The 24433-nt window shown below is 38.5% G+C and overlaps 1 protein-coding gene across 1 annotated transcript; it reads right to left on the minus strand.

Moving 5' to 3' along the window:
- Positions 1-11058: 11058 nt before the first annotated feature.
- On the minus strand, positions 11059-22249 carry FUNDC1 (FUN14 domain containing 1). Its single transcript, XM_020877338.2, has 5 exons — positions 22047-22249; positions 21189-21345; positions 17601-17676; positions 13146-13274; positions 11059-11518 (listed from the first exon to the last, which is right to left on the minus strand). Exons 1-5 carry the CDS (start codon positions 22072-22074, stop codon positions 11441-11443), a joined length of 468 nt encoding a protein of 155 aa, XP_020732997.1. The 5' UTR covers positions 22075-22249; the 3' UTR covers positions 11059-11440.
- Positions 22250-24433: the final 2184 nt, after the last annotated feature.

A 24433-nucleotide genomic window follows, 5' to 3' on the forward strand; every position in this document is an offset into this window, starting at 1 on the left:
AAATAATAAAAGTTACTATTAAAATACAATTTGCTAAACACATTGATGGGGGTATGTCAAAGGGACAGAGGAGCCAACAGAAAGGATTTCCAGTGGTTAAAGTTGGAACAATAAAACGGGAAAATAAAGGCATATTGGATTAGAGCCAAAAGTACAAAATAAGTCTCCATGAATCTTTACTGATATAAATGACTGAACTAATTAATAAATGAGGGAGGAAACACATATCTCCCACGCAGAATTCCAAATACTTTATGTAGATGTTCCATACTAAAAGTTAGCATAATTTCTCCCCGCTTAAGTGTAGACTATACATAAGGACTTCCTTCCAAAGAATACAGTAGTGGAAAGTGGAAAGAGTAATGCTCAAAAGAGAGAAAGCTAACACTAGCTCAGTCAGGGTCAACATCGGCAGTGAGAAGTCATATTGATGTGTACCCTGATGGGATATGATGAAAATGGCACTTTACCTCAGTGGTCTTCTTCCTCAAAGCCTGTAACTCCAGTCTAATCATGAAAACACATCAGAAAAGGTTCAATAGAGGGGCATTCTACAATATACTTGACCATTACTCCTCAAAACTGTCTAAGTCATCAAAAACAAAGACAAGTTGAAAAGCTGTCACTTTAAGAGAAGCCTAAGGAGACATGACAACTAAATGTTACATGATATCCTGGATGGGATCCTGGATTTTAAAAAGGAATATTAGGTTAAAAACTAAATCTGAATGAAGTATAGACAGTAGCTAACAACAACCTATCTGGACTGACTCATTAATTGGAACAAATGTACAATGCAAATGTAAGATGTTGGGGGCTGTGTGTGTATGTGTGTTACTCACTCAGTCGTGTCTGACTCTGTGACCCCATAGACTGTAACCTTCCAGGCTTCTCTGTCCATGGAATTTTCCAGGTAAGAACACTGGCAAGGGTAGCCATTCCCTTCTCCAGGGGATCTTCCTGACCCAGGGACCAAAACCAGGCCTCCTGCATTGCAGGTATATCTTTACAGTCTGAGCCACCGGGGAAGCCCTATAGGAGATAGTGAAGGACAGGAAGGCCTAACATGCTGCAGTTCATGGGGTCACAAAGAGTCAGACACAACTCAGCAATGACAATGTAAGTTGATAATAATAAGGGAAATGGAGGGCCTGCGGGAGATATATGGAAATATTCTGTACTGTCTGCTCAATTTTTCTATAAACCTAAAGCTGTTCTCCTTGCTATTCAGGAGAACAGCTTTAGGTTTATAGAAAAATTTGAGAAACCTATATGCAGGTCAGGAAGCAACAGTTAGAACTGGACATGGAACAACAGACTGGTTCCAAATAGGAAAAGGAATACGTCAAGGCTGTATATTGTCACCCTGCTTATTTAACTTACATGCAGAGTACATCATGAGAAACGCTGGGCTGGAAGAAGCACAAGCTGGAATCAAGATTGCTGGGAGAAATATCAATAACCTCAGATATGCAGATGACACCACCCTTATGGCAGAAAGTGAAGAGGAGCTAAAAAGCCTCTTGATGAAAGTGAAAGAGGAGAGTGAAAAAGTTGGCTTAAAGCTCAACATTCAGAAAACTAAGATCATGGCATCTGGTCCCATCACTTCATGGCAAATAGATGGGGAGACAGTGGAAACAGTGGCTGACTTTATTTTTTTGGGCTCCAAAATCACTGCAGATGGTGATTGTAGCCATGAAATTAAAAGACGCTTACTCCTTGGAAGGAAAGTTATGACCAACCTAGATAGCATATTAAAAAGCAGAGACATTACTTTGCCAACAAAGGTCTGTCTAGTCAAGGCTATGGTTTTTCCAGTGGTCATGTATGGATGTGAGAGTTGGACTGTGAAGAAAGCTGAGTGCTGAAGAATTGATGCTTTTGAACTGTGGTGTTGGAGAAGACTCTTGAGAGTCCCTTGGACTGCAAGGAGATCCAACCAGTCCATCCTAAAGGAGATCGGTCCTGGGTGTTCATTGGAAGGACTGATGCTGAAGCTGAAACTCCAATACTTTGGCCACCTCATGCAAAGAGTTGACTCATTGGAAAAGACCCTGATTCTGGGAGGGATTGGGGTCAGGAGGAGAAGGGGACGACAGAGGATGAGATGGCTGGATGGCATCACCGACTCGATGGACATGAGTTTGAGTAAACTCCGGGAGTTGGTGATGGACAGGGAGGCCTGGTGTGCTGCGATTCATGGGGTCGCAAAGAGTCAGACACGACTGAGCGACTGAACTGAACTGAACTGAAAGCTGTTTTAAAAAATAAAGTCTATTTAAAAAGTACAATTTGCTTGAGGCAAACTGAATCTTCAGAATGAAAGGATCTAGAGAATGCTGAATATAATGAATGAAAAACTGTTTCATTTCCATGATTCTGAATCCCTCCCTCTCATATTTACTGAGCACTTATTTGGGGGCTCTCAATCTCACAATCTACGGCATGAGTTTAGATCCTCCCCACTGGCTTTGGTTTTTAAATGCTAGCTATTATGTATCTTCTCTGTAATGACAAGAACACATGGCAAAAGGACACTAACATGCATTTTTGAAGTTCTCTAATTCGGTTTTTAAAAACTTATGAAATTTCAAAACCCCAAGATAAAAGAAAATCTACAAAGCTTTCAACAGAAAAGAAATACAAAAGAAAATGTTACCCAGAAAGGTTCAAAAGCAGACTGACATCATGCAACATCAGATAGTAGAATACAATGGAGAAATGTCTTCAAAATTCTAAAGGAAAAGAATTGTCAATCTTGAATTGTATGAGAACAGAAGATATTTTAAGCATACAAGAACTCGAAAAGTTTACCTCCCACACCTATAAGAATTACTCAAGAAAATAGTTCAACCAAAAATATAAGTAATCCAAGAAGAGCACATGATGTAAAAGAAACAGTAGGAAACACTAGGTACTGAGTTTGTTCCAGATTAGGGGTGAGAATGGGAGGATTAGAAAGAAAGTTAAGAGGCTTTGTTACATCTTGAAGCTTGGAGAATTCTCCACCAAATGGTGAAATTTTGTAAACATTTCCTTTTCTGTGACCCTAATCCCACTACTTAAGTCTACATAAAATGATGTTTATAGAATCACATTGTGAATTCTGTTCATTTTTCCTTTTGAAGTGTGATTACTAATATATATTATTTTTACCATCTTTTATGCTTCCTATTTACTCTGCTTTCTCTATGCTTCTTTATTCTTCCTTTCCTGCCTTCATTTAGATTGCTTATTTGTACAATTGAAATATATTTATCTACAACTAATAGTAATTCACTTAAGGATTGCTCTTAAAATTTTAACAAGCATGAATACTCAAAGTGTGAGGTTAATCGATACATTTTGGAATAATACAAGGACTTTGCATTAAGAACACAAATACTTCAGTTCTGTTGTTGTTGAGTTGCAAAGTCATATCGGATTCTTTGCGACCCCAGGGACTGCATGGCAGGCTGCCCTGTCCTTTGCTATTTCCTGGAGTTTGCTCAAATTCATGTCTATTGAGTCAGTGATGCCATCTAACCATTTCATCCTCTTTGCCCCTCTCCTCCTGCCTTCAATCTTTCCCAGCATCAGGGTCTTTTCCAATGAGTCAACTCTTTACATCAGGTAGTCAAAGTATTGGAGCTTCAAATTCAGCATCAGTCCTTTCAGTAAAAATTTAGGGTTGATTTCCTTTAAGATTGATCTTCTTGCTGTCCAAGGGACTCTCAAGAGTCTTCTCAAACACCACAGCTTGAAAGCACCAATTCTTCGGCGCTCAGCCTTCTTTCTCACATCCATACATGACTACTGGAAAAAGCATAGCTTTCACTAGATGGACCTTTATCAGCAAAGTGATGTCTCTGCTTTTTAATATGCTATCTAGTTTGGTCATAACTTTCCTTCCAAGGAGTAAGCACCTTTTAATTTCATGGCTGCAATCACCATCTGCAGTGATTTTGGAGCCCAGAAAATAAAGTCTGACCCTGTTTCCACTGTCTCCCCATCTATTTGCCATGAAGTGATGGGACCAGATGCCATGATCTTAGTTTTCTGAATGTTGAGCTTTAAGCCAACTTTTTCACTCTCCTCTTTCACTTTCATCAGAGGCTTTTTAGCTCCTCTTCACTTTCTGCCATAAGGGTGGTGTCATCTGCATATCTGAGGTTATTGATATTTCTCCCAGCAATCTTGATTCCAGCTTGTGCTTCTTCCAGCCCAGCGTTTCTCATGATGTACTCTGCATGTAAGTTAAATAAGCAGGGTGACAATATACAGCCTTGATGTACTCTTTTTCCTATTTGGAACCAGTCTGTTGTTCCATGTCCAGTTCTAACTGTTGCTTCCTGACCTGCATACAGGTTTCTCAAGAGGCAGGTCAGGTGGTCTGGTATTCCTATCTCTTTAAGAATTTTCCACAGTTTATTGTTATCCACACAGCCGAAGCCTTTGGCATAGTCAATAAAGCAGAAATAGATGTTTTTCTGGAACTCTCTTGCTTTTTTGATGATCCAGCGGATGTTGACAATTTGATCTCTGGTTCCTCTGCCTTTTCTGAAACCAGCTTGAACATCTGGAAGTTCACGGTTCATGTATTGCTGAGGCCTGGCTTGGAGAATTTTGAGCATCACTTTACTAGTGTCTGAGATGAGTGCAATTGTGCAGTAGTTTGAGCATTCTTTGGCATTGCCTTTCTTTGGGATTGGAATGAAAACTGACCTTTTCCAGTCCTGTGGCCACTGCCGAGTTTTCCAAATTTGCTGGCATATTGAGTGTAGCACTTTCACAGCATTGTCTTTCAGGATTTGAAATAGCTCAACTGGAATTCCATCACCTCCACTAGCTTTGTTCATAGTGATGCTTTCTAAGGCCCACTTGACTTCACATTCCAGGATGTCTGGCTCTAGGTGAGTGATCACACCATCATGATTATCTGGGTTATGAAGATCTTTTTTGTACAGTTCTTCTGTGTATTCTTTTCACCTCTTCTTAATATCTTCTGCTTCTGTTAGGTTCATACCATTTCTGTCCTTTATCAAACACATCTTTGCATGAAATGTTCCCTTTGTATCTCTAATTTTCTTGAAGAGATCTCTAGTCTTTCCCATTCTGTTGTTTTCCTCTATTTCTTTGCACTGATCGCTGAGGAAGGCTTTCTTATCTCTCCTGGCTATTCTTTGGAACTCTGCATTCAAATGGGAATATCTTTCCTTTTCTCCTTTGCTTTTCACTTCTCTTCTTTCACAGCTGTTTTTAAGGCCTCCTCAGACAACCATTTTGCCTTTTTGCATTTCTTTTCCATGGGGATGGTCTTGATCCCTGTCTCCTGTACAATGTCACGAACTTCCGTCCATAGTTCATCAGGCACTCTATCAGATCTAGCCCCTTAAATCTATCTCTCACTTCCACTTAAAAGTCATAAGGGATTTGATTTAGGTCGTACCTGAATGGTCTAGTGGTTTTCCCTACTTTCTTCAATTTAAGTCTGAATTTGGCAATAAGGAGCCACAGTCAGCTCCCGGTCTTGTTTTTGCCGACTGTATAGAGCTTCTCCATCTTTGGCTGCAAAGAATATAACCAGTCTGGTTTTAGTGTTGACCATCTGGTGATGTCCATGTGTAGAATCTTCTCTTGTGTTGTTGGAAGAGAGTGTTTGCTGTATCCTGTGCATTCTCTTGGCAAAACTCTATTAGCCTTTGCCCTGCTTCATTCCATACTCCAAGGCCAAATTTGCCTGTTACTCCAGGTTATTTCTTGACTTCCTACTTCTGCATTCCAGTCCCCTATATAATGAAAAGGACATCTTTTTGGGGTGCTAGTTCTAAAAGGTCTTGTAGGTCTTCATAGAACCATTCAATTTCAGCTTCTTCAGTGTTACTGGTTGGGGCATAGGCTTGGATTACAGTGATATTGAATGGTTTGCCTTGGAAATGAACAGAGATCATTCTGTTGTTTTTGAGATTGCATCCAAGTACTGCATTTCAGACTCTTTTGTTGACCGTGATGGCCACTCCATTTCTCCTAAGAGATTCCTGCCCACAGTAGTAGATATAATGGTCATCTGAGTTAAATTCACCCATTCCAGTCCATTTTAGTTCGCTGATTCCTAGAATGTCAACATTCACTCTTGCCATCTCCTGTTTGACCACTTCCAATTTGCCTTGATTCATGGACCTAACATTCCAGGTTCCTATGCAATATTGCTCTTTACAGCATCGGACCTTGCTTCTATCACCAGTCACATCCACAACTGGGTATTGTTTTTGCTTTGGCTCTATCCCTTCATTCTTTCTGGAGTTATTTCTCCACTGATCTCCAGTAACATATTGGGCACCTACCGACCAGGGGAGTTCCTCTTTCAGTATCCTATTATTTTGCCTTTTCATACTGTTCACAGGGTTCTCAAGGCAAGAATACTGAAGTGGTTTGCCATTCTCTTCTCCAGTGGACCACACTGCGCAGGCACAGGAGGGCCGAGAGGAGCTACTCCACGTTCAAGGTCAGGAGGGGTGGCCGTGAGGAGATACCCCTGGTCCAAGGTAAGGAGCAGTGGCTGCACTTTGCTGGAGCAGCCGTAAAGAGATACCCCACGTCCAAGGTAAGAGTAAAACTAAGCCTGATTGATAGGGGAATACAAAAAAACTAGCTCTCTTGCCACAAGAGGACACAACTCAAGTGATGCCAGTATTAGTTTTTATTTCTGCTATAACAAATGATCACTAACACAGTGGCTTAAAACACAAATTCATTATCTTATAGATGTGGAGGTAAGAAGTCCAACATGGGTCTCACTGAGCTAAAATCAAGGTGTCAGCAGGACTGTGCTTCTTTTTGGAAGCAATGGGGTGGTTTGTTTTCTTGCCTTTTCCAGTTTCAGGAGGGCACCAGTTTTCCTTGGCTCCTGGCCCCCTTCCTCAGTCTTCAAAGCCACAACAGTATCTGCCTGATCATTCTTCTTCCATAGTCACATTACTTTTTCTGCTCCTCTTCTGCTTTCTTCCTCTTTTAAGGACTCATGATCACACTGGGCCCACCAAGATCCACCAGAATAACCTCTTTGAGATCAGTTGACTAGCAACTTTAACTCCATCTGCAACCTTCATTCTTCTGTCATGTAACCTAATGTAGTCACAGGTTCAGGGGATTAGGACATGAACATGTTTGCCTGGGGGCAAGGAGGGGCTGTTATGCTGCCAGCCACAGTGCCCTTCATGCTGCAGAGCTATTTGCAGGATCAGGCTAATGCAGGATTCTGGCTGCAGTCACATAAATGAACATATAGAAGATTGTGTCCTTATTCAACAGTAAACAATATTTGTCATAATATATAAACTTTGTAGAAATTTAATAAATTGGTACTACAAAGATAGGAAAAAGAAAGTATTATAGAGCTAAACCCACATCTACCATAATAGGAAGTCCAAGTCTAGTTATTTACCATTTAAAAAGTCCAAGAAATATGGTTTTAGTAAACATCAAGAGAAACAACTAATGTAGTTGAAACTTCTGTAGGAAAAGAGCCACTAAATGTAAGAAAGGTACTGGAATTAGTCAAATACCACTTGATTTCTTGAACTATTGCATTGTTTTCACAAAAATCACTTAAAAAATAAATTCACTGAACAAAGCAGAAATAACCCCCTAAAATAGCAATAACCTATTGATTCCTGGTTCTAAAAAAACAACTTTTGCTACCTATAAAGTAACATGTATTCATTGTAAACACTTCAGATGACACAAAAATGTTGAAAATACAACATGAAAATCCTGTATACTAACCTCAGGGATAGCCTCTGAAGATCTGTGTGCACACTTACGCTCACCTGCAGTTTTTTCAAAAAGTGGGGTCATACTTTTTGTAACCTGATTTTATCACTAACAAGTGAATCTTCTAGATCAATTTATATAGCTCTACATCCCTCTTAATAATTGTATAGAATCCTATCATTTGAAATGTACCATTAAAAGTAATAATTTAACAAAAATCAGGAAGCCAGAGGAAACAGGGAGGAGGTGCACTTAAATTTTCCTCTTCTTTACTAACAGGGAGTTAGCAGATATTTTGTAAAGCTGGTAACTTAGGACAGAAAAAGCATATTTAAAGTAATAAAGGCATCTACTAGAAAAACTAAAAACATATTAGCAATCAAAAAGAGGGGAGGGGACAGTGAATGTACACCAAATTCCTTACCTTTCAGAGTGACCATCCAATATGTACTATCCAAACTTGGACCAAAAAAAAAAATATGTATAAAGAAATTCTCATAATGGTTGTCTCATAAAAGCGGATGAGGGTGGGCAATTAAATGTTTCTGTTATCATAAATGTATCTATTTTGTGTGCTTAGTTGCTCAGTTGTGTCCGACTCTGTGACCCCATTAAATGTACCTATTATAAAAAGATACTTATAAGTGAAAATAGCTATTTATAAAAGTATATAAACTATGACTCAACTTTTATACAAAGTACACGTGTCCATATGTATGTAGAAAAAAATTCCAAAAGCTATGTACCAAAATACAGATAATCATTTCTAGATACACGTTATCAACATATTTTTTTGCTATGTATTTTCTATAATAAGCATATTTAAGAAAACATTAAAAATCATCTTTTTTTGTGAGGGAGATTGGGGAGGGCTCTAAGAATACAAAAATAAAAATTAGTCAAAATGGGGAATTCTCTGATAGTCCAGCAGATAGGATTCCACACTTTCACTGCTAAGGGCATGGGTGCAATCATCAGGCAGGGAACTGAGATCCTGCAAGCTGTGTGGTGAGACCAAAAAGAAACAAAAAAAACTATCAGTCAAAATGTCCTTATATATCTTCCAAAGTCTAAGCCACAAAATACCTGTATTACACATACTCGAGTTTTAATAAGTCTTGCAAACAACTGCCCTCAAACATAAAAACCCCCATTTTAGACAATAGCAGGCCATAGGCTTTTCATTCAGGCTGAGCCCCACCAAGTCATTTCTGATGGAGCTTGATTCAGAACCTTCAGAGGTTTCCTATAGGTTAACACTAACTCTAGAACAGTAATACGCTTTTCACATACTCATTCACAACACTGGCTAGATACCTACTGTGAGCAAAGCATTACACAGGGGTGTGTCACAAGTTATAGATTAATACCACATATGACTGCCTCAAGTAGCATACAACCTCGTGGGATAACAGCACAGACAAGAGGCAGAATATGGGGCACCAACAGAGAGGAGGCAGTATGAACAGATAGTATTCTGCATTTGGTATATAAATCAACAATCAAAAAATACTTGGAAATGTATAGGTAAAAATGAGGTGTTCTTTTTCATTTTTCATTCATGTTTGGACTCTGAAAGTAGTTATTGTTACTACTCATTTTCCATTAAATCATATGCCAGGTTCTCCTTTTTTATTACATAACTTTTCATATAAGAATAGTTGTGAGCTAAACTAGACAATTTTTTCTTAGAGCTTCATCTTTACCTGAAAGAGCAAGATAGACAAACTTGTGATTGTTTGGATTTGGTTGTCTGGCTGACATATCAAAATATGAATAAAATGAACCCTTCATGTGAAGAAAAACTACTGACAATATTTGTTATCAATAATAAAATTCACATTTTCTGGTGAAAACTGAAAAGTTGGATAACTCATGTCTGTCACTGTAAGATTGACATCTAATAAAGACATTCTTGATGGGACTGGAAAAAAAAAAAGAATATTTAGTCTCCATTTGAGGGCAGTCATTTTTGTGCCCCCCACTTTCCCAATGTATCATATAGAGAAGAGACACTTTATATTTCCAAGATGAACAAACTGAGCCAGCTACTTAAGCTCCCTATAGTAGCCTGCCTCACTCCACCAAATGAAAGGTATCAGGCAGACAGAGCACACAGCAATGCAGCCAAGGTTCCACCTAATGGAGAATACTTTTCCCTTTTAATGTCACAGTAATGAAAAGCTAGGCAAGGAAGAAACAGAGAAAAGCTCAAAGAAGAAAAATTAAGTATTTATAAGCAAAATCACTTCATATTAAGAGAGTCCGAGTTTTATTTAGTGTTTTATCTGAGGCGCTAATGAGAGTAAAAGAAGAAAATAAAGATCAATCCCACATTCAATTTTAAGGAGTCTCGTGAGGGTGAAAAGACAAAGACTGGAACAACCTTGAAAATATGAAACACCTTATGTTTATAATACACAAAAAATACTGTAAGGATTTCCTATCAAAAGGAGATAGTCTGAACATCACCAAGTCTTTCCAACCTGAAGACTCCAACACCCATTGTTCTATGCTTTTCCCCAATTCTAGCCTAGAACTGTAGCCCACCAGGCTCCTGTCCATGGATTTTTCCAGGCAAGAATACTGGACTGGGTTGCCATTTTCTTCTCCAGGGGATCTTCCTGACCCAGGGATCGAATCCAAGTATCCTTGTGTTTCCTGTGCTGCAGGCAGATTCTTTACCACTGAGCCACCTGTGATATTGGTCCTGAGAAACAAGTCAACTGGCCTAGTGTTCAATCAACATAATGCTACTGAAAAACCTGAAAGCCTTAAATCCATACTACACTACTGAGTATTTTAAAGTATTTTTACCTCTTTGTAAAGAAGGGGTCAGTGTATTAATTAGGATTTTTAAAAATGAAAAACGAGATTCACTTGAAGTTAATAAAATCAATCAGTGACCCAACTCTATGTACTCTCAAAATAATTAATTCTATCCAGGCTGCCAGGATAAACAAATGAATAAAAAAAAATTTAGAAGTTTACATACAAGAAGGTATTTTTTACAACTACAGACATCAAAAAAACAAAAAAGAGCTTTAGATATGTAGTATTTTCCTAGAGCATTTCTTGAAACTGTTTACTACAGTTTTAAATAAGTAAGAACTGTAGGAAAAAGCAACCTAAAAATTGGTATTAAATTTGCTTAATATCTTTAATAATTCTATTATCTGTAAATCCTTCCATAAAATGTGTTACAGTTCTTCAGTTTACTGCAAACATATCTTTAAAAAAATGTCAGCCCTACAGTTGAAGCTATAATACAAAGTTTTAATTATTGGCACTATACTAAAAAAGCACAATGGAAAATATTTTATTTAAATAAAATGAGAATAATATTTTACTGGGGAATACATCCAACAATTCATTTTCTCTCCATATCTACATCCAATGGTAGTGTTTTATAGGCAAATTTTAAACAAACACAAATTCTTAAAAAATAATGAAAGCCATGTTTTGCTGAGGGATACTATTATACACATACCATACAGGTTATTTTATAGCAGATACTAGTCTGCTAAATTTCAGATGGCAAAATGCTAAGCAGTGAGTTGGGTATTGTCCAGCTAGTTGTTTCTTGTCATCCTGGAGAATCTGTCAATGTATAATGATGAGACCATCTTGTCACCACCACTTCTCTTCTCAGAGGTGACTTCACTGTGATAGAACATCCATTTTCTTAAGATGCAAGGCCTAGCAAAAAGCCTCCCACAAATCCACTGGATATCACAATGTTCTGTTTGACAAATTCTGTTGCCTGAAATAAAGTTTGAAGAAAAATACTCTGAATTATGCTACAACATGGATAAATCTTGAAAACAAGTGAAATAAAACAGACAAAAACAGACAATGCTATTATAACTTGCACTTACATAAATAGTCAAATTCATCAAGACAGAAAGTAGAACAGAGGTTACCAAGGGCTAGGGAGACAGGTTAACTATAGGAGTTACTGCTTAATGGTTAGAGTTTCTATTTGGAATAATGAAAAAGTTCTGGAAATGGATAGTAGTAATGATTACATGAAAGTGTGAATATATTTAATGCCAGTGAATTGTGCACTTAAAAATAGTTAAAATGGTAAATTTTATGTTTTATATATTTTACCATAATAAGAAAAAGATAACAAATTTTTAAAAATACTCTTAATTATTAAATCCAGAGCTGAGTATTATTTTTCAGATGTTTTCCTCAATTCAGTAAATATTCAGCAAATATTCTTGTGTTCCTACTATTGCAGATACCAACCATCAGGCAAGATGCCAGGGTTGTCCGTTACAAATTAAAGGAGCCTAGAGCTCCCAGCCAGGCCCAGAAGCTTCTTGCTTCTGAGATAACAGGCATATGGGCAGCAAAATCCTCACAGATGTAAAGAAATCTCCCTACAGTGTGGGCATAAATGGTCCATTCAGCAAATTATTGACACAGATGATTAATAAATTCCCACAGCATGCACAATGATATTTATTAACAATCAGTCCACTTAGCCAGTAGGAAAAAATATACAGGATCAGAAAAATAACACCTTGATAAAATGTTTAACCCAAATAAAATCATGAAGAGGGAATTAGACAAAACAAGACTGTGAGATACTCTGCCTAGATACTTCAAAAATGTGTCATGAAAGTCAGAAAAACAAAAAACAGATGAGGGAACCATTTAAAATTAAAGGAGACTTCAGAGACATGACCACCAAATGCAATATGCAATTCTTAATTGGGGGGAGATATAAAAATTTTAACATTAACTGTATATTAAGAAATACTATTGTATCACATTAAGTTTGGGGGGATTCATAAGCGTAATTGTATAGGAGAATATCCATACTCTTGGAACATATGTACAGAAGTATTAAAGAATAAAAAAACACAATGTCTTAAATAGTTCAGGAATAAAAAGGGTAAATCACACACACACAAAGCAAATGTGAAATGCAAACAATCTGGTGAACAGGTGAAGAGTACTTGGGTATTTACTGTTTTTGTCTGTCAACTTTTCAACTGATATAAAATTTTTCAAAATAGAAGTTGGAGAAAGTAAAAGGACAGAATTAAAATAAAAGCAAAGGAATATTCAATTCAGTTCTAAACAATGTAAGAATAAAACAGACAAAATATACATAAAAACATTAATAAAACTAATATATTAATAAAATAAAATATATACATTTTCAAACTATTCCACCTCAAAAAAAATAGGTAGCTTTAGCTAACAACTAAAAAAAAAAAAGAGTGATTTAAATGGTGACTTGATCCCAAATTTTACTTAACACTCTAGACATGACCAGAAACACCAATCTTTTTTTTAAAGACCATATTCCCTAGTCACATTTTCTGCTGAGATCCATTTTAAAAAAAAGGAGCCAAAAATACACATTGTCTTACTTCTTCTATTATGTTATTGATTTCAGGTGCTGCCTTATTTGCTCGTTTCTTAATCTGCCTTTTTGCTTTGTTTACATCTTTTTCCACTCTCTTCCAGTCGATCTGCACATAGCCACTGTGACTGGCAATCTGCAAAAAGGTAATAAAAATGGTTCATTTTAAACCAATTAGGTTGATAGTACAATATATGAACATGTCCAACTCTTTGCAACCCCATGGACTATAGCTCTCCAGGCTCCTGTCCATGGAATTCTCCAGGCAAGAATACTGGAGTGGGTAGCCCTTCCCTTCTCCAGTGGATTTTCCTGATCCAGTGACTGAACCCAGGTCTCCTGCACTGCAAGCAGATTGTTTACCATCTGAGCCACAAGGGAAGCCCCTATATGAACATTTAGATTTCAAGAAATGTATGACGCTTATGTGTAACAAAGCATAATTTATTCACTAATTTATTCATTAATACACACTGAGTGCCGATTCTGTGCCAGGCACTGTTTTAGGCCTCCAAGTTATGGCCAAGAACAAGGAAGACAAAAGTCCCCACCCTCAGAGAGCTTACAGACCATTAGGGAAAACAGACTTAAGCATACAAAATTATTTAGATGTGATGAACACTATGTTAAGAAAGACAAGAGATTCCAAAAATTATATTACAACTATTCTACAATTTGATCAGAATTTTGGGAATTTAAGAATTAGCTAAAAAGGCAGAGACTATTGAACTTGTACAGCTAATAAAAAAAAGTACCCTTAATTAAACAGATGATTAATATAAGAGATCAGTAGCCAATCAGTTTTTAGGTCATTAAATAAGCTTGATAAACTCTCTTCACTAACTCACTCCAGTCAAATTAATAGTTTTTCTGAAAAAAAAAAAAAAAAAAAAAAGAATACTTTTTCTGGTAACTGCTTTTGAAAGTGGAATATAAAAGATATGCTCTACACAAATTTCATGTCATAAATACTTTTAATAAAACTACAGCTAAATGCCTACTAACCCTAATGTCTGATGTGGTGCTACTGAGACATAGCAAAATCTGAACAGGAACAATAGCATGTGTGTAAGCCAGTACAGTAAGTCATCCCTTCAAAGAGTACAATCAACATGTAAAGAATCACAAGAGTAGTAAAAAACTGTATACCATTATAAATCACTTCTACCAAGTTTATGCTTTCTTTGTAATCTCTTAATGCGTCACTTTAAGTACGAAATAACTCAATTGGTAAAGAATCTGCCTGCAATGCAGGAGACCCTGGTTTGATCCCTGGGTTGGAAAAATCCCCTGGAGAAGGAAAAGGCTACCCACTCCAGTACTCTGGCCTAGAGAATTCCATGGACTGTACAGTCCATGAGGTTGCAAAGAGTCAGACACGGCTGAGCAACTTTCACATTCACACATAAAATACTTCAAATTATAAAAATATCTGACTTTATATAAATAGGCTGGGAATCTTAGGTTTCATTTTCACTGTGAATGACTCCAGAGAAAAATCTATCTATCTCCATTTCTTCCTATATTTATTCACCTTATATCAGTTCTAACTCTAGCCTCAGTAAAACAGAGTGATAATCAAAGCAAATGGCAACTGAAAGGTTTTCCTGGCAATACCTTACATGATAATCTGGGTCATAGACCCAGAAGTGATGATGAACCTTAAGGTTCCTCCCATAGACAGCAACTATAAACCCTGGTTAAAACACAAGGGCTCCAGAATAATAAAAGGAAGCAGATTTTAAGAGGAGTTGAAATTTGTAAGACGAGACCAATATAAGATGAGTTGCCCATTTTTTTGGCTTTATCTTGAGGACAAGATGCAGTTGCAGGGTGGCTAAAAGCTGAACAGAGAACGTGCCATTTTTCTGGCCTGAAGAAGAGGACAGAGCCCAGGAGAAGAACAGCTGCCAGAAAGGACACAGCTAGAGAAGGGAAGCCCCAAGTTCTAGGTGTAAATTCTACCCAAGTCCTGAACCACACATCCATGGGGCATAATGAAGTACTCCAGCTGAGGCTAAAAAAGAAAAAAACTGAGATTTGAGCCACTCTCTACCACAGATGAAATGGAGTTTGTAATTTGAATATAACCAAGTTAACTGCCTACTAAAATCAAAACATTAACAAATTTCAGAGGAATAAAACAGAATCCAGACTCTCCATGACATAACATTCCCAATGCTCAGGGATAAAATCCAAAGTTACCTAATACAATAAAGCAAGAAAATGTGGCCTAGTCTCAAAAGAAAATCAACAGATGCCAACTCTGAGATGACCCATATACTAAAATTATCAGGACTTTGAAGCAGTACTATAACTGTGCTCAATGAGGTAAAGGAAACTGCACTTGTAATCAATGAAAAGATAAGAATTTCATCAGAAACACAGAAAAAAATATAAAAAGAACTAAATGAAAATTCTAGAATTGAAAAATACTTGAAATAAATTCACTGGATAAATGGCAGAAGATAGATGACACAGAATCAGTGCACTTGAAACTAGATCACTAGAAATTATACAATCTTAAAAAAAAGACTGAAAAGAACAGATGAACAAAACCTCAGAACCTTATCAAAGAGCCTGACTTGCATAAGTCAGAGTCATGTTCAGAAGAAAAAGAAAGAACAGGAGAAAATATTCAAAGAAATAATGGCCAAAACCTTCCTGAACATAGTTAGAGACATTAACTTGTCCAGCTCAGTGAACTCCAGGTAATGATCTAACACAATTATGAAATAACAGTACTCAGATATGTGGGGGTTGGGGCACACAGAAGTTCAATAAATGATAGCTAAATTCCCATATTGCATAATGGGAAGCCAACAGTTAATACCTCAAATTGAAAGACAAAGAAATATCCAATTAATTTGTTTAGGAAAAAGGAAATAAATACCTTAAGAATCAGCTAATAGTTCAAACTGGTTGCCTCAAGAAAGGAAAAATAGGGTGGTAGTGAGGAAGGCAGAGGATTATTCTAATCTGTATTTACCATTACACATGTACTTGACCCTTTGAATTATGGGCATGGACAACTTAAAAAAAAACTGAGTTTAAAAGATTTATATACCAACTGTCTATTTTCTAAGATTGGAGTGTGATAAATATATACTGGAAAACACCTGAGCTACTAGAAGAGCTGTAAGTTGTAAGCAAACTAATATTTATCTTTAAATGTAAGTAAAGGTAATAAAAATATGGAAGCAAGACTACATAAAAGGTAATTAGCCTAAAAGCCATTTGTTTCTTTTTTTGTCTTTGTTTCCTTCTATTGAGCTTTCAAGGTTAAGTAATATTGGTGGGAAAAACTGGTTTGATGTGGAGAGGTTCCATCTTCTACTCAGGGACTTCAAACATTACATGGACTCAACATGAAGTAGAAGACGGCAATCGCAAAACATGGGTCTGAAGGGGCTGAAATGGACTTCTGATAAATGACATGCAGAGCAGATTGAAATATATAATTCTATCTGTGAATATTCTAGGGAACTATGCTTTGGTAGAGTATCCTTTTCCATCTTTTGAAACTGAGTTTTCAAACTGAGTTTTCAGAACAGCTATAAAATTAACTATCTTGATTCTTGATAGCTACATAAATAACTTAATTCTTGGTTCTATATAAACCGAAGTCAAAAATCAGCTTAAATAAAATTCTTTGTGCAAATACTGGCATACTCATCCAAATGACTAAATTTAGAATATGAATAATTATTTCTTTTTACCTTTTACAAGAAATAAGCAATTACTCTTAATAATACCACCAATAGAAAAACATATATGTATATAAATTTTTTAAACTGTTTAGTAAACAACTGAAAATCTGTGCTTAATACATATGAATTCAGTCCTTCTGTACATCAGGCAATGACACTGGTTATTACATGATCAATGGCTTAGATGCTGAAGTCAGATTTTGGTTGCTATGACCATCAATCATTTTCAAAACCTGACAGATTTCTGTATCTTCAAAATTGTTGCTAACATGCATTCCCAGAGATTTTTCAATTTTAGGATTTATTATATTTGATCTTCAGGGAATGATATTTTGGGGAAAATATATGCCAAACAGACATGAATGCCAGATAATATCCTGATAAACAACCTCTAAGAGCAAAGCATTTTTGAACCTTATACTCAGAGGACCATAAACAGGACTAAAATTTCAAATCAACTTGCCTCAGAAATAGGATTATTAATTATTTTTGAACACCAATTTTCCACTTTCTATATTATTATGGCTTCCTAGTTTTAAAAAACATGTTAGAAATTGCTAACAGCAATTTCCTTCAGGAAGGAAAAATGACTAGGAAACAGGGAAGGAAAGAGACTTTTTGATTTTCATATATTGTGTATGAATGTGTGTGAACTTTAAATATATGTTTTAAATTGTCAGTATGAACAGGTTATGCTGTTGATGAAATGTTTATTTATTAAGCAGAGGCAAGGACTGAAAGCTCTGACATACCTGAAGGAGAAGAAAGCCACCACCTACTGCAGTTGCCGCAAGTTTTCCAACTTTCTGGAACAAAAATCCTGCACACCTTTAGTGGAAGAAATGGCAAAGGATGAAAACAGAAAACAATCAATGATGTACTCAACTCTCTCTCTCTTCTAGTTTTCATTGCTTTCCTAATAAAATCTTAACTTATTTAAAAAATTATTTTTAAAAATTATAATAAAAATTATTATTAAAAATTTCTTAATAAAATCTTAATCAGTTCTTTTGACCATGTTCCTCACCTGCTCAGAAACCCTCAATGTTTCCTTTCAGTTATACAGACTAGTCAAAACCGCAGTCTAAACTGTCTGAGATGTGCTTCAAAATAAGGGATGAAGAGAAGGGAATTGACAGGGGAAAGACTGGCTACTGAAATGAATGTTGAGTATTCAAGGGTTCATTATACTCTTCCTTCTACAGTTGTATTAAGTTGAAATTCCTCATAACAAAATGCTTAGTTTTGTGGGGCTTTTTTTTAATGTAGTCAAGATATTCCACACATCTGGCCAGCTCTCACTCTATCCAAACCTTCTGCTCCAATCCAATCAGTTTCCAAACAGGTCACCACTCTTGCTCAAGCTATTAATCCCCATTTCTTGGGGTTTCTACCTAGCTCCACCTATCTAATATCTAAAACTTTTCTACCCTTTAAGGTCCAGCAAGAGGTCCACCTTCACGACTATACTTCGGCCCACATTTCTCATGGCTCCCTTATCTATTTCTATCTCTATATTAAACCTGTTTTGTCTCATCTATCCTGTAAGGATGTTAACCCATATTTCTTTTTTGATTCTCTCCTTCAGTGAGTTCATTATTCCTGTCAGCATTCCAGATCCAATGTGCAAAAGAATCTCAGATTTCCAACTCCAGCCTTCTGTACTGTGTTGAACTGTGTCACCCCTGAAATCTATGACCTTCCTAGAACCTCAGAATGTGACCTTATTTGGAGTAAATTCATCGCAAAAGCAGTTAATTCAGATGAGGTTATACTGGAGTAGGGTGGGCCCCAAATCCAATATGTCACAGAGACACACAGAAGGAAGACAGCCATTTAATGGCAGAAGCAAAATTGAGAAGATTCCCTAGAGAAGGAAATGGCAACCTACTCCAGTATTCTTGCCTGGAAAACCCCGTGGACAAGAAGAGCCTGGTAGACTACAGTCCATGCAGTCGTGAAGAGTTGGACATGACCTTGCAACTGAGCACACACGTCTACAAGTCAAGGAATGTCAGGGATTGTTGGCAACCACCAGAAGATGGGAGAGAAACATGGAACAAATTCTCCCTGAGCCTCCAAGAAAGAACCAACCCTCCTGACCCTTTTCAAACTTCTAGTCTCCAGACCTGTGAGAGAATAAGTTTCTCTCATTTTAAGTTACCTAGCTGTGGTGCTTTGTTATAACAGCCTGAGGAAACTAATACACCATCATAAATGGAATATGTACATTTCCAATTACATGACGAGCTTCTCTTGCCACCCAGAACCACATATTCAAAATGTCCCAAAGCAAACACCATCTTTCCAACCAAACTACCTGTTTGCTAAAGTCCCAATTTCTAAATGATGGCACTATTCTCAAGGCTTCTCACCCCATGCTCATCTCAGACTGCCTTCTTCATCGCCTCTGGGGTCCAACTGATGGCCAATTCTATACACCCGAGTTTCTCCAAAACATTATTTGATTGTCTTCTTTTCATCCTCAAAAGCATCGCTACCTTGCTTCCTCTGGCTGATCTTCACACCTCCCATCTCACCTAGCAGCCACCCATCCTGCTGTCAGTTTTAGTTTCTTATTATGATCAAGAACCTATAGCTACCTACAAACATAATTTCCTCAGCTTCCCAATCAAACCCTGAATTGGTCTGAATTGTTAACTAGCTAACATCTTATTAACCATTCCTCCTTAACATATGCCACAGTAGGACATCAGTTTTATACTCTAAAAAAATTGCAAATGTTTATTACACTGAATCTAAAGTCATTGCAACAAATCACCTGTATATTAGAGTCCTATTACACAGCTCCCGGACAAACACCTGGCTATAATCCAAACATACGTGTCCCTCAGTAGCGGGGACAGCAACAAAGACTCAGAAAAGCGAGCAAAGGGGCCAAGCAGCAGCCAGGTCTTAACAGTATCCTGGGGACTGTGCTCCACAAGCATGTCTATCCTTTGCTTGATGGCATGAGAAACTAAAATCAATCTACTAATGTACTGTTCTGTCTCTAGCCTTTCCAAGCAAACTTCTTACAATTATGGGGCTTCTCACCAAGTTTGGCCTACAAGGAGAAAACACACAATGTTTTAATTCTACTGCTCAATTATTTTTTAGTCTCTTTCAAGATGGGGCTTTAGGCCTGGACTCACATTAACCAATCACCCAAGGCACCAGACTGTGAGTTTATTTAAGTAGAAGACCAGGCTCTGAATTGTGGGCATCAAAGTATAACCAGCTTGAGAAGAATCATCTGAATAACCAGGGCTCTGACCAGGCATCTCTCTTAACTGCAGGTTTTTTTCATAAGCAGTACTAATAAGCACACATCATGAATAAACACTGTACCTCTTCATCACACAATCTTCTGAATGTCTCTACCATAAAATGGCATTTATTTTAAAAAGGCGTTAAAAAAAGGCATAAAAGAGTGCACCATTGTTCCAAGGTGCAAATAAAACACAAATTTAAAAAAACACTTTATACTTATCGAGTTTAAATATGTAAATATTTAAATTAATGAATAAAATGAATGTAACCTAGAATCTAAGAAAAAAAATGATTACTCACAGGTTAAGCACACCCACTAGCTTCAGAAATTCTCTAGGGTCATGAACATTTTCAAAATAAAAGGTCAAACTTCTTTCTGACCCTTGTTATTTGGCTAATCTTTTTAGTCTAAGAATAACAGAATTAGATCTACAGTAGCAATTATATAATCATGTGATCTGAAATGTTAACTGGTGAGGTTAATACTTATTAACCTCTCCCCCTTAATATACTCCACAGTATTATCACTGGGTAATTCCAACAAAGACCCAATGTTCTACAACTCTTCTTCTTCAAAGTATTATCATAATTTAAATTGGCCCACAAAAATTAACAGAACCATCTGTATCATAATCAGTAATTTTTACACTGCTTTGCACAGGGCTGATAATCCTGGAGATTAGTTTTACTGTGGGAGTTCTCACAGGGTTTTTAACTAAACAAGTAAAAATTATTTACATATAATTAACTCTTCTCTTCTCTATTTTTCCCTCTTTACCCACTGGCACTGAATCAGACCCACTACATCTGCTAAATCTGAGAAGGGGGAAAATAGGCAAAAAAAAAAAAAAAAAAATCAAAGGAAGGATGAGGAGGAGGATGATCACCAAAACCCAGCAAAGAGTCTGAGTGTAGATTACACTAATCATATCACCGAGAAAAGTCTCAAGGTACAGCTCCTCTGGGATTAACATTGTAAAACCACTGACTGAGTACTAGTTGGCCCAGATACAAAAGGGCAGCAGTAAGGCTCCCAGTGAAATGTAACAAAAAAAGGATGTTCTCACCAGCCACTCACTCCACCCATTACAATCTGGGTGGCTACCGAGTATTTTTCTACCATAGGTCCGGAACTGTGGCCAAACACTCGATTCCACCAGTGGTGTCTTCTGGCATACTCAGTTAAATCCAACACTTCGTAAGAATCATCATCACTTTCATATTCTTGAAAGCAGAAAACGAAAGCAACACATTTACAGTCAACTGAAAGTTAAAAATGTCGTGTACATTTTCATCTGTTAAAATTCATTGTTACACTGGCATACACCTAGAAACGCCCAGATGTTGACAGTTTCTTAAACCCAATCCCTGAGATTTAGGGCCTGGAGAGTAAAGGGCCTAGCATCCCCTTCCCAAAGAGCTAGACACAGGCCTTGGGGGCAGGGGCAACGTCAGTTACACAGCTGAGCAGTTACACCCCTACCCCAAATCTCTGTAGGGGTGGCTCAGTTTCACAGCAGGGTCTCCCCCAATCTCGGCGGGTAGGTCAGTTTCACAGCATGAAGGGTCACCCCCAAATCTCAGGTTCAGGGTCAGTGCAGGGTCCATTTTCATCAGTGGGAGGAAAAGGGGGTCTTCCACTGGCCGAACCGGCTAGAGGCCCAACAAGAAATGACTTCAAGAGCAAGACTTAAACGTTAGAAGACGGATAGGAAGAGAGGTGAAGGTAAGACAGGTGGGGCTCTGTTGAGGGCGAGGGTCCAAGAAGGGGAGGGGAGGTCTAGTCTAAAAGGGGTGCTCAAAGAGGTTGCCTCAAGAAAACAGAGCCCCCAGGATCCCTGGGACAGAAGGAAGAGGCGAGCCCGAAGCAAGGTCAAGAGTTGTGAGCCGCCTCTAAGATACTACTTCGGGCCCCGGCCGCTCACCTTGGGGAGGGGGGTTCCGGGTCGCCATGATACCGCCGGCGGCCTGTACTGAGGCGGTCCCAACCCGCCCGCCTCTCGCCCCTACTTTAAAAACCGCTCTAGGCCCAGGTGGAAGTCTATGGTCTCTTTTTTATCTCCTCCTCCTCCTTTTCCTCCAGGCGTATAGTCCTGTCCCCGCCCCCTCCTCTAAGCGCAGGGCCTTCCGCGCAAGCGCAGGGCAGAGGGGCGCGAGGAGGGGGGAGGGGGGAGACAGGTTGGATACCAGCCCGCAAGGATTTGTGGGAGTTGTAGTCGGTTGCCCTCCGCAACTCTGGTTTCCCACCCCTCCCCCTCGAGAATTTCCAGAGGCTAACTTTTGGTATTTTGTTTCAAAGGGCCTCAGGGCTGGAGAGAAGGGGGCGTCACTTGGTGGTTAAGCGAAAACCAGCTTGCTATTTGTAACACGGTACCAGAAAGAGGCTTTTAAAAAGAGATAAGAGAAACCCTCTTTCAAACCACACTTTTCAAGCTCACTAACAGATGGAAAATTTTTCTAACGCGCTGCTGCTGGGAACTGGAACCTTTTCATTTTCTCCACGCGTTTCCTGCCAGGAACCTGAGGGAGGAAGAGGGAAGCCCAGGAACTGACCTGACACGAGTTACTCAAGAGGACATAATTTTTAAGCATCATATTTAAATCTGACAGAGGTACGAGGACAAGTTCTTCACCCAAGAAGCCTCACGGGATTCTGTTGAATGAGAAACCATGTTGAAAACCAAGCAGCTAACTCAGGTTCACATAAACCTGCCCCGAAACTTGTTTTGAACTTACGTTGCACCCGCATTCGCTGTACATTTGAAACAACCCTATCAGTATTCTTATTCTGAGAATATGGAAATGAAGAAAAATAAGAAATCCTGGTAGAAGCTGCTTTACTTAAAATATTAACTTACATAATTGTACTTGGCTTTTCAAGTCCTGGTGCTTTAAATGCAAGGGTTGATGTCTCTCAAGTTCCTCAGCCTGTGCACCTCAAAATACAATTCTAAGACTGGCTGGAGATATTAATCTTCACTTTGTGTGAGATTACTGTGGTGGGCCATGCGCGGATTGGAAAAGAATTTCCAGCCAAGAGGCTGAATGAGACATGAATAAAGTTTACTAGAGAGGGACACACTATTACAACACATGCCGGCTCGAGGGAGAGCCCAACCCTTTCGCAGGCTAGCAGCCAATTTTTATAGTCTCAAGATAGAAAATTCCTACTAGAAGGATGGTATTAGGTTATTGGTTAGGATGCCATAGGGGCTTCCCTTGTAGCTCAGCTGGTAAAGAATCTGCCCGCAGTGCGGGAGGCCTGGGTTCAATCCCTGGGTTGGGGAGATGCCCTGGAGAAGGGAAAGGCTACCCACGCCAGTATTCTGGCCTGGAGAATTCCATGGACTATATAGTCCATGGGGTCGCAAAGAGTCCAACACGACTGAGCAACTTTCACTTTCACTTTAGGATGCTGTAGGGTGGGTAAACCAGTAAGTATTTCACCTACTTCGGGGTCAGGGAACTGGCTGCTTTAGAGGCTCAGAGCAACGGTTGCTATGGGCTTTGGTCAGTTCCAGAGATTTTTATTCTGTAACATTGGTACAGGGCTCCACACCTGTGACCTTGGTGTGAAAGTGAAAGTTGCTCAGTCATATCCGACTCTTTGCGACCCCATGGACTATACAGTCCATGGAATTCTCCAGGCCAGAATACTCCAGTGGGTAGCCTTTCCCTTCTCCAGGGCATCTTCCCAACCCAGGGATCGAACCCAGATCTCCCGCATTGCAGGCAGATTCTTTACCAGCTGAGCCAGAAGGGAAGGTACAGTTCAGTTCAGTTGAGTTGCTCAGGGGTGTCCGACTCTTTGCGACCCCGTGAATCGCAGCATGCCAGGCCTCCCTATCCATCACCAACTCCCAGAGTTTACTCAAACCCATGTCCATCAAGTCGGTGATGCAATCCAACCATCTCATCCTCTGTCATCCCCTTCTCCTCCTGCCCCCAATCCCTCCCAGCGGAAGGTATAGGGCTCCACAATTACATGTTTTGGAAACAAAATAATTTTAAGGGACATTATTTCAGAGGTCTTCACTGAAATTTTTTCCAAGAGTTAACACGTTTGAGTTCATACACTACTTCCACCCCATTGCCTCCCCACTCCCAATGAGGTGCTAACAAATAAGAGAAATAGCAAATGATGGGCCACTAAAAGAAGAGAAAGGAAAATTACAAACTGGAAGAGCAAAATTACAAATTGGAAGAGGATTGACTGGGCCAATGACATCCAAACATTTTCACCTACTTCTAGCACTATCTGCCAACTACAGAAAGAAGTCACTTTCCTGTCAAGGCAATGATATTTAGCACC

This window comes from Odocoileus virginianus, chromosome X, assembly GCF_023699985.2.
Source record: "Odocoileus virginianus isolate 20LAN1187 ecotype Illinois chromosome X, Ovbor_1.2, whole genome shotgun sequence".
Classification (NCBI taxonomy): Eukaryota; Metazoa; Chordata; class Mammalia; order Artiodactyla; family Cervidae; genus Odocoileus; species Odocoileus virginianus.

Excerpts from the sequence above, each read along its gene's own strand:
- FUNDC1 (XM_020877338.2), bottom strand. The coding sequence starts at position 22,074 with ATGGCGACCCGGAACCCCCCTCCCCAAG. Across the intron at positions 17,677-21,188 it reads ATGGGTGGAGTGAGTGGCTG|GTGTGCAGGATTTTTGTTCC; the intron begins GTGAGAACATCC and ends CTTCCACTAAAG. Across the intron at positions 11,519-13,145 it reads TCAATAACATAATAGAAGAA|GCAACAGAATTTGTCAAACA; the intron begins GTAAGACAATGT and ends ACTTTATTTCAG.